The sequence below is a fragment of the Rhineura floridana genome, chromosome 6, assembly GCF_030035675.1.
Source record: "Rhineura floridana isolate rRhiFlo1 chromosome 6, rRhiFlo1.hap2, whole genome shotgun sequence".
NCBI classification, from domain to species: domain Eukaryota; kingdom Metazoa; phylum Chordata; class Lepidosauria; order Squamata; family Rhineuridae; genus Rhineura; species Rhineura floridana.
The window spans coordinates 116,562,495-116,580,920 of record NC_084485.1 but is presented as its reverse complement, the minus strand read 5'-3'; the positions used below and the strand labels follow the sequence as shown (position 1 = coordinate 116,580,920).

At 40.6% G+C, this 18,426-nt stretch overlaps 1 protein-coding gene across 2 annotated transcripts in view; it reads right to left on the bottom strand.

Annotated features, from left to right (window-relative positions):
- Positions 1-17,580, bottom strand: part of SH3GLB1 (SH3 domain containing GRB2 like, endophilin B1) — a 39,589-nt gene extending 22,009 nt beyond the window's left edge. The window contains exons 1-2 of one of the 2 annotated variants that reach the window (XM_061633561.1): positions 17,299-17,580; positions 10,574-10,715 (exon numbers count right to left, since the gene is read on the bottom strand). In XM_061633561.1, the coding sequence (XP_061489545.1) occupies positions 10,574-10,715; positions 17,299-17,370 (214 nt within the window). In that variant the 5' untranslated portion in view covers positions 17,371-17,580. The remainder of the gene's footprint in view (positions 1-10,573; positions 10,716-17,298) is intronic. The other variant, XM_061633562.1, reaches the window with a different exon arrangement.
- Positions 17,581-18,426: the final 846 nt, after the last annotated feature.

Below are 18,426 nucleotides of genomic sequence, written 5' to 3'. Positions count from 1 at the left end.
AGAATCCTAGAGTTGGAAGGGGCCTTGTAGGCCATCGAGTCCAACCCCCTGCTCACAGCAGGAAATCCACAGCTAGAGCATCTCCCACAGATAGCTGTCCAGCCTCTGCTTGAAGACATCCAGCGAAGGGGATCCCACCACCTCCCTAGGCAGTCGGTTCCATTGCCAAACCGCCCTTACTGTCAAGAAGTTCCTTCTAATGTCCAATCTGAATCTACGCTCCTGCAACTTAAAACCATTAGACCTAGTCCTACCCTCTGGGGCAGCAGAGAACAAATCTGTACCCTCCTCTATGTGACAGCCCTTCAGGTACTTAAAGAGCACAATCATGTCACCCCTCACCCTTCTCTTCACCAGACTGAACATGCCAAGTTCCTTCAACCTTTCCTCACAAGACTTGTTCTCCATACCAGCTATCATCCTCGTCGCCCTCCCCTGAACCCGCTCTAACTTGTCTATATCATTCTTAAAATGAGGCGCCCAGAACTGAACACAGTATTCCAGATGAGGCCTGACTAATGCAGAATATAGTGGGACTATTACTTCCCTCGACCTGGAAACTATAGCTCTGTTTATGCAGCCCAAAACCGCATTTGCCTTTTTTGCCGCAGCATCACACTGCTGGGTCATGTTCTACTTGCGATCCACTACAATTCCAAGGTCCTTCTCACACGCACTACTGCTAAGCCGGGTATTTCCCATCCTGTACCCATGCATTTTGTTTTTGTGGCCTAAATGCAGAATCTTGTGTTTGTCTTTATTGAATGTCATTTTATTAATTTCAGCCCAATTTTCTAGTCTATCCAGGTCCCTTTGGATTTTATTTCTGTCTTCCATTGTGTTAGCTATCCCTCCCAGTTCTGTATCATCCGCAAACTTCATAAGGCTTCCCTCCACCCCGTCATCTAAGTCATTGAAGAAAAATGTTGAAGAGCTTCCGGGAAGGGTGACTTCGCTTGTGCCTGCTTTTGAGACGGGCTCCCGCCTCAAAAGAAGCTTATTCAGATATAAATCAGTCAGAACATTTTTTTTTTGACTGATGAAATTTCTCCCGGGAGGGAGCAACGTAGAGATCAACCTCAAAAGCCTGTTTTTGTTGGGAGGACTGGATTTCATTAATTTATGAGAAAAGGTCCAGCCAGCAATGCCGGACGGACTTCCGAACAAGCTCTATCTGACTAATGCGATACATTTATCTTTTCTTCAAAGAGAAAACGGACTAACAGGCAAGCACCCTTCTTTCTATTATTTTTTTTACTTGGTTTAAATTGTTGCAGCAAAAAGAGATTTGTCAAATGAATCAGCTTTAAAGAACTTCTGGGTGAGCTATAACTCTTCTCTGTTATTCACGAAATTAACAGCTTATCTCTGTTTCTGTTGCAAAAAGCTGTCCTGGAAGTGCACTCTAAAGATATAAACAGAAGAGGGATTTCTATTCCGAGGAACATTATATTGTCTGGGACTATTCTCTTTTTGGTCTATTTTATTTTGACGAATCTGCTTCTTCACGACGCCACTAACTGTTTTGATGCTGGGAACTAAATTTGTTTTGTATTCTTGAACATAGAGAGATAAGGCAGGCTGCTCTGTTTATACTGTGATGTCATCAAGCCTGGAATATTAACCCAATTGTTGCTGAAATAAGAAGTGGTTCTTCTTTATTTTTGTTTTGTTTTGTTTTGGTGGTTTTAAAAATGGCAATCAAGAAAGTGGCTGAGAATCTGGAAGTAACTATGTTTCAGAAAATAATGGATGAGATTGAGATAACGAAACAAACCCTGCGACAGGGCAGTAAGGAGCTGAAAATTGAACTGAGCAAAATGACGCAGGAGCTTAAAGAAATAGGGGATCCTGTGAGAGAGGAGAATGAGATGAGAGATGAGAAAAGAAAAAATAAAGGGAAGATACAAGCCCTGGAGATTGGAACAAATGTGGAATTGGAAAAAGATCTGGAGTTTATGGATATTAGAAATAAAATCTACTGTTTGGAATTTATCGTTATCTCTGAAGAAATTAATGAAGATATTAGAGATAAAGTTATCAATGGCTTGGATAATCTTCTGGACTGGAATGACGTGATGGAGCTTGATATAGAGAAAATCTATGGAATTAACTGCAGCCATGTGACAATGGAAAAACTCTCAAGAGATGAGCCAGTGCATTTTGTAAAAAAGAAGAACAGAGATATGACTTTACAACAATATTTCAGCAACTTATTCAGAATTGATGGCATGAAAATATTTGGGATAGAGGAAATTCCCATCAGACTCTTATTATATGACTATGGCTATGACAGCAAGATTATTATGGAATACTGATAATGGAAGATTGGACACTGAAATTACTGGACTTAACAGGACTATTGAAGATGGAAGATGGAATTAATAGGGATAATGGAATAATGGCTATTGAAATTATTGGACCTAACAGATTTTGATGAGATGGATTAATCAATATGTTTATTTGGACTATGGTTATGACAATAAGGTTATTATTATTATTAACGAGATGGATTAATCGACATGTTTATTTGGAGAAAAATTGATAGATATATTTCTTAAACAACTGAAACCTCTCTTTGACTTTTTGTGGAAAGAATAAAGTAATGTTTATGAGATTTGATGATTAATTAAGATAACTACTGGAGGAAAGTGATTTTATAATATAATTTAAGAGACAGGATTGTTATATATTGTAGACCTATTTGATCTGTGACAAATGGGAAGTCAACATTTTATTTTTTTGTTTAATCATTTTTGTTTTGTTTTGTTTTTTGTCTTTGAATGTTTTATGATTTTGTTTTGTATGTTTTATGAAAATTTGAATAAAAATTATTGTAAAAAAGAAAAAAGAAAAAAATGTTGAAGAGTATCGGCCCCAGGACAGAACCCTGTGGCACTCCACTTGAAACCTAATTCCAGTCCGAAGCAGAGCCACCAACGACCACTCTTTGAGTATGGTTTTCCAACCAGTTGTGAATCCACCTGACAGTATTTCCATCTAGTCCGCATTTGACCAGTTTGCTAATCAAAAGGTTGTGGGGGACTTTGTCAAACACTTTGCTGAAATCTAGATAGATGACATCTACAGCATTTCCACCATCTACTAAGCTAGTGACCCGATCAAAAAAAGAGATGAGATTAGTTTGACAGGATTTTTTCTTGACAAACCCATGCTGGCTCCTACTAATCACAGCATTGTCATCTAGATAGTTGCCAATGGACTCTTTTATTATCCGTTCTAATATCTTTCCCAGTATTGAAGTCAGACTGACCGGCTTGTAATTCCCCGGATCTTCTTTTTTACCCTTTTTAAAGAGCGGGACAACGTTTGTCCGTCTCCAATCCTCCGGCACCTCTCCCGTTCTCCAGGATTTCTCAAAGATGATGGCAAGAGGTTCCGAGAGTACATCAGCAAGTTCCTTCAATACTCTGGGATGCAGTTCATCAGGCCCTGGAGATTTGAACTCATTTAGGTTAACTAGGTATTTCCTGACTATCTCCTTATCAATCTTGAACTGCAATCCCAACCCCTTACTGAGATTGCTACCGATGCAGAGTTGCACACTGTTCCCTTTTTGGGAGAAAATGGAGGCAAAATAGGCGTTGAGCAGTTCTGCCTTTTCCTTGTTATCTGTCAACATTTTGCCATCCTCATTGAGCAGCAGTCTATTTAAGCATGGAAAAATGGAAATGGACTGCCTTCAAGTCGATTCCGACTTATGGCGATCCTATGAATAGGATTTTCATGGTAAGTGGTATTCAGAGGTGATTTACCATTGCCTTCCTCTGAGGCTGAGAGGCAGTGACTGGCCCAAGGTCGCCCAGTGAGTCAAACCCTGATCTCCCAGGTCATAGTCTAACACTCTAACCACTATGCCACAAATACTCAAACATATTACAACCTCTCTTCCACAAACTGATGGCCTGTCTGACTAAGCTCAGAGGTCTGAAGCTCCTTTTTAATAAAAGCAACAGTTGAGCAGGGGACAGCCAAATACATTGAAGACCAAATATGAGTTTCTATCCTATCAGCATTTCCAAATTATGCTAATTAATGAAGTAGTTACTTTAAAAAAAATACTTCATCCTCATACATTACAATAAGAGATATCCTTAACAGCTTGGAAGAACACAAAATGTAGATCAGTGGTAGTGAACTGCAGAAGGTGGACTGTTCACAATGTGGATCTCTTCCAATGATACTAATAGGCAAAAAACCCTTGCAGTTTAAGAACTTACTTATAGCCAACAGATATTTCTATCAAACTTTAAAAAGCAGGGAAATCGGGCAGCTATAATGAATGTACCAGGGGAGCAGGAGACCTGGCCTCTCTGAGATATTATACTGCCTTACAAATTTGTAAAATGCAAACACAACTTGGGTTGGTCTTCACAGCCCTATCCACTTTCTGTGTAGCTTGGAAGAATTTGATAACATGTACCTCTGAGCATATGGTGAGTGGTGGAAAGAAGGGGGAGGGGAAGGAGGAGGAGACCGCAAGTTTTATCATTTGCATGCTTACTGAGTTCAATGGGATTTACTCCTATGCAATCATGCTTAGAATTGGTGAAACTGACCTGGGGACTTGCAGGGAGGGGCAGAAGGAGGGAGGAAGGATAGGATGGTAGGGAAGAAGGGGAAAGGAGGAAATTGGAGAGAGAGAAAGCCCCTTTCCTTTCCAAAAGGAAAACATAGTTAACAGCACCATTATTTTTAGGGGTTCCCCCCACCTTTTTATTCTACAGCAGACACATATAGAATGCCACCCACATTTAAACCAAACTGTTGCTGGCTATATCCACACCAGACATTTATTTCACTTTAGATAGTCATGGCTTCCCCCAAAGAATCCTGGGAAGTGTAGTTTGAAAAGGGTGCTGAGAGTTGCTAGGAGATGCCCTATTCTCTTCACAGAGCTACAATCACTAGAAATCTCTGGGAAGAGGGGTTGACTGTTAAACTACTCTGGCCACTGGATTTCTGTCAGGGAAATAGAAGTCTCCTCTCAGCACCCTTCACAAACTACACTTCCCAGGATTCTTTGGGGAAAGCTATGACTGGTTAAAGTGGAATCAATGTCTGATGTGGGTGTTGCTCCCTGATTAGCCAAGCCAAACATCTGTTAATCTGGGTTTTACAACACTGAAAGTTAGTTCTTACTGAGCATGCCTGGGCTATCACAGACTCCAATGTTAATTTTCTTAAATTAATTAAAAATAAGCCATGCATTTAAAGAAAAAAACTTTTAAACTGCAGAAGATGAAGGTCAGAGTATGGGTAGAGATGTGGAGGACCAGGAAAAAAAATGGGAAAATTCAGAAAAAAACCCGGGCTTTTTCCATTTTTTTCAAAAAATTGGAAAAATGGATTATGGAATGTTTTATTTTAACATGATAAATAAAATGTTTCCTTGAATCTTGGTTCCCCCCTTCTCTCAGTTCTTTTTATGGGAATGGATGTTTTATGTTTGCTTGACACTGTTCGGGACTAGCGGAGACATACATAATTTTCTTTGTTATTAATGTTGATGGTTTCTTCTGGTTTTTTTTTTAATTGTTTTTTGACTGCTCCTCATAAACTGGCAAAATGAAAGAGGTTCCTTACAGTTCAGGATCTTGTAGATCCATTTGTTACAAAAAAGTAAACGTTTTAAAAAGTAAATCCAACCTGTAATAATTGTTTGAATAAAATGTACTTTTAATATACCAAATGTGATAATTTTACGCCAAAACCAACTTGTACATGATTACATTTGATGTTCCTGAAGTAACGAAGTGACTTTCAATCTGCAAAAAGTGCTAATATTGCATTTTTCAATTTTTCTGAAAAAAAAATTTTTTCCTGAAAACAACAACAACAAAATGTTTTTTCCCCCATGGCTTCAAAATTTCTGGAAATTTTACATCTCTAAGTATGGAGCAAGGTCATTAATATGATAACAGGTACTCTGTGGACATAGCTGATTTTTAATTAATTTCAACAGATTATGAGACTACTGACAGAAAAAAGTCTAACAGGGGTCTGGATTATTTTACTCTTGTTTTAGACTTTGAACTTTGGATCTCTGAGTGTGTTGTGTATTGTCATGAAAACTTACGGGGTTGTTAAATAAGCGTTTCTGAGTTCAAGGCTATAAGCACTGTAAGGTTTTGTTTTGAAATGAGCTTATGGGAAGCAGCAGAATGGCATGGGAGGATATTTTCAGTTGAACATGGCAGAATGTGAAAAATCCATAATGGCTATAGTATACAGCCATTCTCATGGCTATATAATACATTTGATTACCATTCACACACCTGTCCTACATATAGCAGTTTAAATGGAGAAGACTTAAAATAAGCTTGACATGACAGAGCAGGAAGGATAAGCAAGAACAAGGATGCTGTTTTGTGCAATAACCAACACATATATAGAGACTGAACCGGACTCTAATTATTCCCCAACGCTCAGGCTGGAGACACAGGACCTCTTTATGCTACTACTTTTCTTTTCAGCAATACAGAACAAGGTTTGGTACAGTAGGGCCCCGCTTTCTGGCATTCCGCTAATACGGCGGTTTTCAATTAGAGCAAGGCCCAACTCATAGGGCGCTTGTTCCGCTTTTACAGCGTTTTTTGGGCGTCGGGCGCCATTTTATTGATGGAGTTCCGCTTTTTGGCGGGTTTTGCTTTTAGGCGGGGGTCTGGAACGTAACCCAACATATGAGTGGGGCCCTACTATATATACATGCAGCAGAATGAGGCGACAGAACAGACATCATTTCACACTTCAGGTAAAGGGATATCACTTCGTTTGCTCACACAAAAAAAAATTAAGTAAATTTTAAAAACTAGCATATTAGGGAGAAAGATTTTCAGCAAGTTTTTAAATTTAGAAGAATGTTCAAAAATGTGATTTTCATGTGCAGTATGAAATGGTATAGTTCATTCTACCACTTCAGTCAACTCATTCTGCTGCATCAAGTTCAGAAGCAGCATGTGAGGTGCTATTTAATTATATATGCAAATCAAGGACATCAGAAGTCCACAAAAAGCAAACCTTATAAGTCAAGGTCTACCTTCAACAGCTGCAAATTTTACATGCAAGCCATATCCCAGATATCCTAATGGTTTCTTACTTTTCTAACTACATTGTCATATTGGAATTACTACAGAATTACTAAAAGCAATCAGACTCCACAATATTATAGAATTAACTGTATTATTATATTTGCATATAGTAATCAAGCACACACTCCCTGGGTGATTCTTGTGTTTGTGCCCACACCTCTGATAATATATAAAATATCTGGAGAAATACTACTTGACTGCTTCAAGTAGTAAATATTAACTTCTTTTACCAGAAAATGGAGGTTGAAGTAGCCTTACACATTCACAGGCAATGGTACTGAAAGCCATATGGGCTAAATTTCACATTTGGTTAAACCAGTTGGCTAAATCTTTGGCTGCAGTTATTTCCAAAACAATTTTTCCTTGCAAATGCTTTATAAAGCTCCTTTTTCAGCTTCTTAACTGTGTGTGTGTGTGCACATTACTTTTTTTTTGCATTTTAGAGATGTAATAGAGGCTAATCCAATAAGTTGCTCACAACTTGGTAATTGTAGCGTTATGATGGGATTCGAACCTATGTTTCTCAAAATTTACTGAGCAATCAGTGAACACCCCCTCTCGCCTCTTTTTCCATTAACTGTCTTCTACTATTAAAAGAATGGCACTTCAATGCACACACTTATTCAAAGATTTAATACACAATATGGCTACCTAGCCTACGACTGCATATTAACCATCTTATAAAATTTATTTTCCAATTAACTTTTTCTAAGCTCTGTACCTAGAAAGTAAGTTCTCATCCTTAAACACGAACTAAAGAACAGGTGGTAGGCATTTTTTGTTTTAAAAAGATGTTAGCTTGAAACCTAAAGTTGGTTGTTTATTACACATCTCCTCCAGTTTCCAACATGTAATCATTTACGGAACACACCAAGATGAACTTCAAAAGATCGAAGTTCAAAGAACAAACAGCATTACCGCTGAAAATGCTGAAGCATAAGATAGCATGATAGTTTAATTCAAAACAGCAAAAGCAATTAATTTACAACCAATGAATTAAATATAGCTGTCATGCTCAATAAGCAGTACCCATAACAAAGATTTACTGCACCTCTTACCTGAATGAGCACAATAATGAATTTAAAGTCTCAATAAAGGCAAAAAGGTACTGTGAACTTAATACCATTACAAAACTAAATAAAAGGTTTGCCAAGTGAAAAAAATCAGCGTACGGCTGACATTTACAAAATTCACTGTAGAAAAACATTACAATAGCCTTCGCTAACCTTGAGCTCACAGTTGTTGGACTACAAGCCCCATCATATCTTGTCAGCATGAACAATGGTCAAGAATGTTGGGAGTTGGTGTCCAATATCTGGGGAACCAAGGTAGGGAAAGCTGCATCAAGACATACAGCTGTGTTCAATGGATTTGCTCAGCTGACAGTAAGGCTTCTGTCAGAGGAACACAGAGGGAAAGATTATTCAGTGACCGCTCCTTCCCCAGTCCCCTTTGCTAAATCTGCTTCACAGAATTGGTGGACCCTCCAGACCTGATTTAATGAGAGAGACACAACAGGGGGAGAGGAAAAAGTTGAAATTGCTTTTTTTACAACCCAGTGTACCCAAATATATTGAATTCCTACACTTGGCTATCATACAGCACCAGAACGATTATGTGTACATTACTCCCTTGGCCACCAACTTGCCCCTGACCTGCAGTGCCGCAGCCCAACACACCCCATACCGGTACTGCGGGGCTAATAAACCCACCTGCACGCCCCACCTAACTCTTGTGTTGTGTGAATGACGTGTGCATAGCTGTCATCTTGAGTGATCGCAGGCATGCATGCACAGTGCGCACAGCATTCATACTGACGGGAGAGGTAGCTGGGGTATGCGTGTGGGCTTAGTGAAGCCTGCGCTATCTGTATTGGGGGGCTGAGAGCTCCCTCTCCACAATCCGCAGCAGGGTATCAGGTTGCAGGACCCAACACTGCCATGGATCACAGAATAGGAGCACCACCCTCCCATCCTAAGGAGGGGACCTTCAGGGGCCCCTTAGCCACAGCCCAACCTGGCCACCCTCTGCCGCTGGCCCTGATTACTCTGTATCTGGTTGATCCATTCAGTCCTTTTGGTATTACACTGTAATCACATGTAATAAATTTGTGAACTCCTAGAATCATTTTGAGAACTTAAAGCTATAAAGTAATACACACCCCAAGTCTCTTTTCTTACAAAATACTGTTAAGTCTTTCAGAAAACTTGGGCTAATTCAGGACTATAAGGAGCAAAGCTAATATTTATTGGATGTTGATGCTTTTTCTCTTGTAAGAATGCACAAATAGCTTACATGGGTATTAATTCCAAAAATCAACCAGACTGCTGTGAAGTAGTAGTATGTGAGAAGATTTGCAATTTGTTTTTTCAACTGCATAATTACCAGACATATAAGTCTTATAATAGTGATTATATTCATCTGATCATAGGAGATTTTCTTTTCATGTTATTACATCTTAATATAATGATTGTTTCTATAAAAACTTTAAAAATAGTCAATAGTCATTAATAATGATGCCATTTTTCTGTTTCTTAAAAATTAGGATTTTATGGGGGGAATCTGTATTTGAAGTCTAACCGGTAATATTTTATTCAATATACTGCTCAAGACTTTGTAAGGAACACACACAGAGAACTAGCTCCAGACTGGAAACCAGTTTCGTTGCAGCTTATAGCTTTGAACAATCAGGGTTTGGTTAGATGTCTCCCTCCACATACATACACATCTCAACAGTAGCTGGGGTGAAGATACAGGATTGATGTTCAAAGAGTTTTTTCCCCACATCCTGGTTCACAATAAATCATATGTTTTGTTTTCAGATTAGAATTAGAAGTCAGAGCTGAACAAAGCCATTTGTTTTGAGGTAGATCATTCTACAGAGCCTTCTTTGAAAACCAAACACTTAATTTCGTAAGCCATAAAGTTACTGAACATTATGCAGATAACGAAGCAGCACTAAGCCTCTGAACCAGTAGACTTTGCATGAAACCAGGCTTCATTGCTGACCGTGGAAGGTAAGGATTACAAACACAAGCCTCTCCACAGTCAACAGAAAAGTCTAGTAAAAAGGCCACCAAAGATTACTAGCTTGAAAAAAAAATACTAGCCTGTCAATAGGCTTACCACCTGCTGACCACAAAAGAAGAAAAGCCTGGAAATGCAGGCTTCTCATACCTTAGCAAGCTAGTATGAAAAATTCTTCTATTAAGCAACCTGGCAGAGAGACAGTCACTTTATTTTTCCTCCATCAGCCCACTGCTATTTGTGCTATTTGGCAGAAGGGCCTTTTTTCCCTCCACAGCTAGCACAGAAACCAAGCAGGCTGACAGAGTGATCCACCCTTCCTCACTTGCCTCCAAAGAATTCCTGGTTGAGCTATTACATGCAAGGCTGTCCTATGTGTATGCACAACATATTAACAGGCAAAACTTATTAATGGCAAAATAAAAAAATCTTACTTGGATTGGGTTGCAACAACACTTCTGTCTGCTTCATAATCTTTTCTGTCCATTGCTTGGTACATTCTGCTTTGCACAGAAGATTTTCTAAGTGAGCATCCAATTCAGTTTTCTCTGCTTGCCCAAGTTTCTCTTCTGTAAACTATAAACAAACCATTTTTCAAGATACTGCTTGGCCATTCAACTTTTGTTAGTATCAATACAAATACAAGAAATATAACAAACATTATCAAAGAAAGAGAAATGTATCGATTTTATTTTTTTAAACTTCAGAAAGAAAATGAAGCTACCAATTGACTGACTGTGTACCTGGTACTTCAAAAATGAAGTATGCAACACTTGAAATAAAACAAAGAATACTATTTTCTACAACAGATGGTTGTCAGATCTTACAAGAGAAAACATTAGTTAAACCACTAGTGTTATCCACAGACAGCTTGCTTAGAATTACAATGGTACATACACAAATGCAGACGTGTCAAAGGAATGTGACACTCTGACACTTATTGGGGCAAGTAGCTACCACCCCAGGCAAGTAATAAACTGCATCTGCCAATATGCCCTCCATACCAACACTTCATCCAGACTTCTGCAGTTCCCTATCCCAGGCACAGGAAACACAGAATAGTACTATGGCTGCTGTTTTTATTTGCAATGCTGCATTGTACCATCTGTCATGCCATGTCTGCTACTATGTTAAACATCTAAATTTGAACTGCAATGCATTTCTTTGGGAAGGACTGTTTTGAAGATCCTTTCAAAGACCTCCAACCTTCTTCTAAATCTGCTCTTGAATAGCAAAGACTGGAAGAGCTCTTGGTTAGCAGCATGGCACACTGTGTTGGTTTCAGCATCAGATCACAAAATGTATTTGTGGATGCATCCTCAGGTTGTCAAGCTATTATCTCATTTTTTTCCTTCAACAAAACAGAAGTAAAGCACTAACTAGAACAGAACACACAAAGAGTGTGATTGTGAATTACAGTATATTTGATTTTAGCATATGCTTGCCCCTGTCCCAAAAAGTGACACCCCCCTTCCCCAGCGTTTTATAGCTATCTGACCTTGCACTGGTCTTCATAGTCACTCAGAAGTAGTCAGACCACACAAAGACATTAGAAGCTGTGAGAAATCAGACAAGACCACTGTCCTCTTGTGAGCTGGGTGGGAGGGTTAGATAATCACAAAAAATAACCACCTACCAAAACTAGCCCAAATTTATGGACTCTGATAATGGCAGGTAAAGTCCATACCTACTCTCAGCATGCAATCAGAAAGGATTTCATACCAAAGTATGTTGACAAGTGCCTCCTTGCAAGAGGGAGTAGTACATAAAATATTGTATTTTATATTGTTGTGATCCACCCTGGGACCTTTGGGCAAAGAGTGGGTAATTAATGCTAACACACTGAAGGAGCTCTCTGAATCCCATGAAATGTAATAATCATTATCTGGTCACAAATATCTTTTCCTTGAACAAGATGCTCAAGCAAGCAGTGGGCCATATAACTCCAGCTCTTGAATAAAACCATTATCTGGAAGTTTCTCAGTCTAGCTTTGACACAAACTGCTTTGGTCACCCTGACAGATGACCTGTATTAGAAAAAGGACAGGTGAACGCTACGTGTTGGTTCTTCTGACTCTCTCTCAGTAGCCTTTGATCCATCAACCACATGGTATACTTCTGGATAGGTTCCCGAATTGGGGTGGTGGAAATAGTGTTATTGTGGTTTTGCTCAGCTGGAGACTAGATTCCAGAAAGGGGTGCTTTGGGGCTATTCCTTGATATGCTTATGCTAATAGAACTTCCACCTCTATGCTGGTTACTATATGTATAAAACTGCTAAGGGATTTTGGATTGGGTGTTATTATGCATATGAACTTCCTCTCTCTCTCTCTCTCACATACACACACACACACACACACACACGATTCAGGTACGGCAGTGAAAGTACTGAATTGCTACTTGAAATCAGTTAATGGACTGAATGAAGGCAAAACTGAAACTCAATCCTGTCACAACAGAAGTACTGTTGTAAGGAGGTTTATCTCTAGGGAGGTAGCATTCAAGCTATTGTGAATGGGACCTATCACCCCCCAAATAAAAAAGTTCTACAGTTTGGGATTGCTCACAGACCTTTAGCAACAAAGCCAGATTGGAGCAGCATGGAACATATTTCACCAGTTGACGCAGTGCACCAACTAAAACTTCTCTTCCACAGAAGGAGCTTGGGCATGGTTATTCATGTCCCGGTTACTCCCAGAATAAACTGTAACAGTGTGCTGTATGCTCAAATTTCAGTAAAAAAACAGACACTATGTATTAACTGGGAAAGGTTACTGGAAGCACATCTCACTAACAACTGAACTCAACAATGCTGAGCCAAATTCAAAGAGCTGATGTTTACCTACTTTCAAAGTACTACACAGGCCACATTCACGCCATACATTTGTTCCACTATTATTCTACTTTAAACAATCATGGCTTCCCCCAAAGAATCCTGGGAACTGTAGTCTGTGAAGGGTACTGAGAGGCCTCTGTTCCCCTCAGAGAGCTACAATTCCTTGAGTGGTTTAACAATCAATCCCTCTTCCCAGAGAACTCTCAGAACTGCAGGTCTGAGAGGGGAATTGGGGTCTAGCAACTCTCAGCACCACAAACTATACTTCCCAGAATTCTTTGGGGAAAGCTATGACTGTTTAAAGTGGAAAAATAGTAGAATAATGTACAGTGCGAATGCAGCCACAGTTTAGGACCCAGGTACACATGGGAATGCCTAAACCTGTACCTGAAGGAAAGCCTAAATCTGTCAGCAGAGGTGGTATGAATGGTAGCCAGACAGAGAGTTCTCTCCCAGCTGTGGCATCTTACTTGTGGAACTCTCTCTCCAGGGAGTCTTGACTGGCACCCATTGTAGGCACTGGGAGACCTTTTAATTTTTGCTAGGCTTTTAAATCATCAGTGTGGGTTTTCATTTCATTTCATTGGTTATTTAATGCTGCCTTTAACAACAGTTATGTTGTTACTGATGTTGCTAACCATCCTGATTTGTTTTTAACTGAAGCACTATATATAGCAGCAGAGGAGCTTTCATGCCACTACGGTATAATCATGGCTCAAGTGTTGAACTAGGACTTGGGAAACCTAGGTTCAAATCCTCACTCATCTATGGGTGGGGATCTTGGGCCAGTCACTTTCTCTCAGCCTAAGCTACCTCTCAGGGTTGTTGTGAGGATAAAGGGGGGGGAAGAGAACCAATCATACTGCCTTGAGCTCCTTGGAGAAAAGATGGAAAATAAATCTAACAAAATAAATCTTATAAACATCACTGGGAAAATATATTTTATAGCAACTCTCAAAAAGGCTATGTAACAGATCCTCCTAGGAACCACTATGCAACTTCACAGAAGTCATGGAGTAATGTACAAGAGATAGTAAGAAGCAGCTAACAGGAAAGTGTATGACAGTGGTTACACCATTACCATGACAACCTATTTCTTTGACTACTTATGGATCTGAGTTGTCAGAACTCAAATTTGAAGCCAATGCAAAATAAAATATTAAACAGTTATTTCATATAAAACTTAATCACATTCAACATCACAAGACATGCATCATAGAATCTCTAAATTAGTAGATAGTTTGCCTTGTTATCTCTCCAGGGCTAGTGAAGAAAGACAGGCTACAGATGTAGAAACATATCACACGGAAAAGAAGAACTTGAAAACACTAATCTAATTATGGCTTATATAATAATATTTTTTCATTAAAATATTAACTTTTTAAAAGAACCATGGAAAGCAGAAATTTAAAAAATATTTGCACCATTGTACCCCAATCCCCACCATTTTGGTTACAAGATCTATGGCCATATCACTGGCTCAAAAACAGATTGCCATTCAGCACAGGAACTATTCAGCTTAGAGGCTCCAAGCCAGAGCTAGTACAGGAACACAAAGTGGATCTATAGGGTTCACAACTGCCTACACAAAAGCCTAGTGAAAAAAAGATGGTGGAGACAGGCTAGCTAGTTATCAGATAATGGTGGACAGCAGCTGTCCTTCAAACATTTCTTCACTTTTTAAGTTGGAAAAAAAAGGAGGACTGAGCTTCACTGACGGTAGCTTGTCAGGAGGAAACAAAATAAAAACCGGCATTTTTCTTTGGCAGAAATGAAATTAGTAAGGATAGCTGATTTACAGAGTTTGATGTTTTGAAACTAAGACGCAGCCTCTGTATTCATTCAGTTTGTGGCCTGGAACAAGTTACTTGTCTTCATCTAGCCCAATACCTGTTCCAACAATGGCTACAGAATAGCCATTTCAGACTATTCAACAGGATATTGACCAGATGAAGACAAGTGACTTGTCCAAGGTCACAAACTGAACGAACACAGAGGCTGTGTCTAAGTTCCAAAACATCAAACTCTGGAAATTGTGTCTGTGATGCTTACAAGTAGGGCACAAAGGCAACAGCACACACACACACAGTTTGTCCTCAGCATCAAGTATTTAGAATAGGCTCCCTTACAACATGGCACTTCCATTCAACTTGCATGATTGATAGGAGGAGCTTCCACAGGCAGAGCATGTAGGAGGAGCTGAAAGTTTTGACAAGTTGACGTGAGCAGAGTGGTCAACTCAATAAAATGAACAGATAAATAAGCTGATACTCTTTGGGGTAGAGGCAGAGGGGAAATTAATGCACCACTTTCTGGAAGCTATACTTACTATGTAACTTCTAATTAAACAGTGTCGGATATGAAACATGACCCTGGTATTAAGTGTAACTTTTAACATGCAGTGGAAGGTCTACATACTGATGTTCTGTAGTAATTATTACAAAATACAGGAAGTCTGATGCAAGGAGAAGTTTGATACAAAATCCAGGCATAAAAGCAGAATTCACCCAATAACGACTGCAGGGATCAGGGCTGTACCTTTAAAGGTCATCCCACAACCTCACTCTGGTCAAAATTCTGGATGGATGTGGAGTGGTCAAACCAAAGGACACAATCCCTCTCCACTCCTCATGTGTTCACATCATGGATCACACATAAAAAGGGCTACCATTTCTTTTGAAGTAAGGAGGAAACAGAATAAGGCAGGCATTTTAATTTGCAATATAAAGCTTTCTAAAGTTATGTAACTTTAAAATTGACTATGAGGACATTGAACTTGGCAAGGATTATCAATACCTTGGCACAGTCATTAACCAAAATGGAGACAACAGTCAAGAAATCAGAAGAAGGCTAGGACTGGGGAGAGCAGCTATGAGAGAACTAGAAAAGGTCCTCAAATGCAAAGATGTATCTCTGAACACCAAAGTCAGGATCATTCAGACCATGGTATTCCCGATCTCTATGTATGGATGTGAAAGTTGGACAGTGAAAAAAGAGGATAAGAGAAAAATCAACATATTTGAAATGTTGTGTTGGAGAAGAGCTTTGCGCATACCATGGACTGCAAACAAGACAAATAATTGGGTGTTAGAACCAGTTAAACAGAACTGTCACTAGAAGCTAAAATGATGAAACTGAGGTTATTGTACTTTGGACACATGATCCACTAGAAAATACAATAATGCTGGGAAAAACAGAAGGGAGTCAAAAAAAGAGTAAGGCCAAACAAGAGATAGATTGATTCCATAAAGGAAGCCACAGACCTGAACTTACAAGATCTGAACAGGGTGGTTCATGACAGATGCTGTTGAAGGTCACTGATTCATAGGGTCGCCATAAGTCGTAATCGACTTGAAGGCACATAACAAAAGTGATATGTAACCCTGGTGTCCTGTGCAGAGATTCATACTTGTCTTTTTTTATTCACAGGTGCAGTTATCTTTGCATTTCACCTTAAAATTTCAGTTAAAAAGGCACACACGTTTTCTTTTTTACAGCAGTTACAAAAGGATACACGCACGAAACAAGAGACTGGGTCTTTCCAGCTTGCAGGCACAATATAGTCCCCTATTATCCTTTTATTTTCACTCCTCCAAACTGGGAACAGTAGGCATTCTAAGAGCTCCTAGCCCTAGAAGGGCGCACTGTAAGTACGTATTTACCTACAGACAAAACTTGCTATATACAAGATTTTAAGCAGGCCCCTTCTCTTTTTCTCTCTTTTTGTTTGCGCTAAATGAAGTTAAGTAACAAACTGGGCCGGGGAGGGGGATAGCGGTGGTGCAGAAGAGACAGATCTTGTGTAAGCACTTAAGGCCGGCGGCGGGCAGCGGAACAGCTGCGTTCAGACCAGTCACACCCACCACCGCCCAGACGCCGAAAGGACAGCCGGCCTGAGGCCTCTTAAGGCCCAGGAGAGGCAGAGGAAAGGCAACAAGATACCCTCAACAACCCCCTCCTGACCGACACACACACACACACACACACACACACACACACACACTGATCTTCACAGGGAGGCACCGCAGTCCCTCACGAAGGCGGATAAGGGGGAGGATGAGACGCCAGAGCCAAGACCTGACAAGACTCCTGCCTCGATGACTTCGCTTACCAACGGGGCGCCTCGGCCTCTGCAAAAGGCTCACAGGCCGGGCTCAGCGTAAAATGCGAAGGGGTGGCGTGAGCGGAGAGCGCGCGCACCAACGGCCCAAACAGCTCCTGACTCGCTCTCCGGAGCCGGGGGAACCGCCCTACTCGGGCGAAGCAAGTCAAGCCATCAGGCCAGGCCAGGCCATGGCAGTTCCCCTCAGCCTTCCCCGTTACCTGCACGGCGCGACTGAGGAAAGTGCCGGCGTCGGCTGCCAGCTTCTTCACATTGAAATCCATAATGTTCATCTTCACCAAAGCTCGGTCATTCAGGGTAGTGGTAACGTTGTTGTCGGGGGTGTCTGGCCGCCGCTGCCACTCCGCTTCCTCCCCTCAGAAGCTGCCGGCCAAGGCCGTGGCAGTGGTGAAAGAGGCGGTGCAGGGCGCTGCCGGGCCCAGCCGGGCACTACAAAACCGGCAGCTGATTGGATGGCAGAAGCGCGTGGGCGGGATCAAGGAGAGACGGCGGCGACTGCGCTGGGCGTACAAACGATTAACGCCCCGCCCCGAAAGAGATCTTCGTAAGTGAAGTTTGAAAGAGCCGTGGCCGCATCCTGAAAGACCTGGAGGGAGGGATTATAGCAATACTTCTAAGGGAGGACGGCTGCTTTGTTCCACCCCCGGTAGTATGGTGCAGATGAAACGGTGAAGCTGTGACGTTTGGTGAGTGAGTTGAGGCTAATGGACAAACAATGTGGATCTTCTCTTCCTGTGTGTGAGAATAGGCTTAATTGGAACCGCATTGTGGGAGTGCTTTGAGCACCCGCAACCTTTTCTGGGTAGAGAGGCTGGTGTACAGGTGTTAGGATCATCAGTCTTGAAACTTTTGAAATAAATCATCAGAAAGACAAGAGTGCTACTGACTGAGACTGTAGTGAACACCCTTTCCTCAATCCTCACCAATGAGCAACTGTAAAGCAGGTGGTGTATCTGAGATTAGAAATATGTAGGGAAGACAGAGAAGAGGTACCAGAGATCATATCGCAAACATACGTTGGGTAATGGAACGGACCAAAGAATTTCAGAAGAAAATCACCCTGTGCTTTATAGATTACAGCAAAGCCTTTGATTGTGTAGATCATAAAAAACTAAGGAATGCTTTAAAAGAAATGGGGGTGCCACACATCTGATTGTCCTGATACGCAACCTATACTCTGGACAAGAGGCTACTGGAAGGACAGAATATACAGAAACTGGTTGGTTCCCAATTGGAAAAGGTGTGAGACAGGGGTGTATTTTATCACCCTATTTGTTTAATCTGTACGCAGAACATATCATACGGAAAGCAGGATTGGACCAAGATGA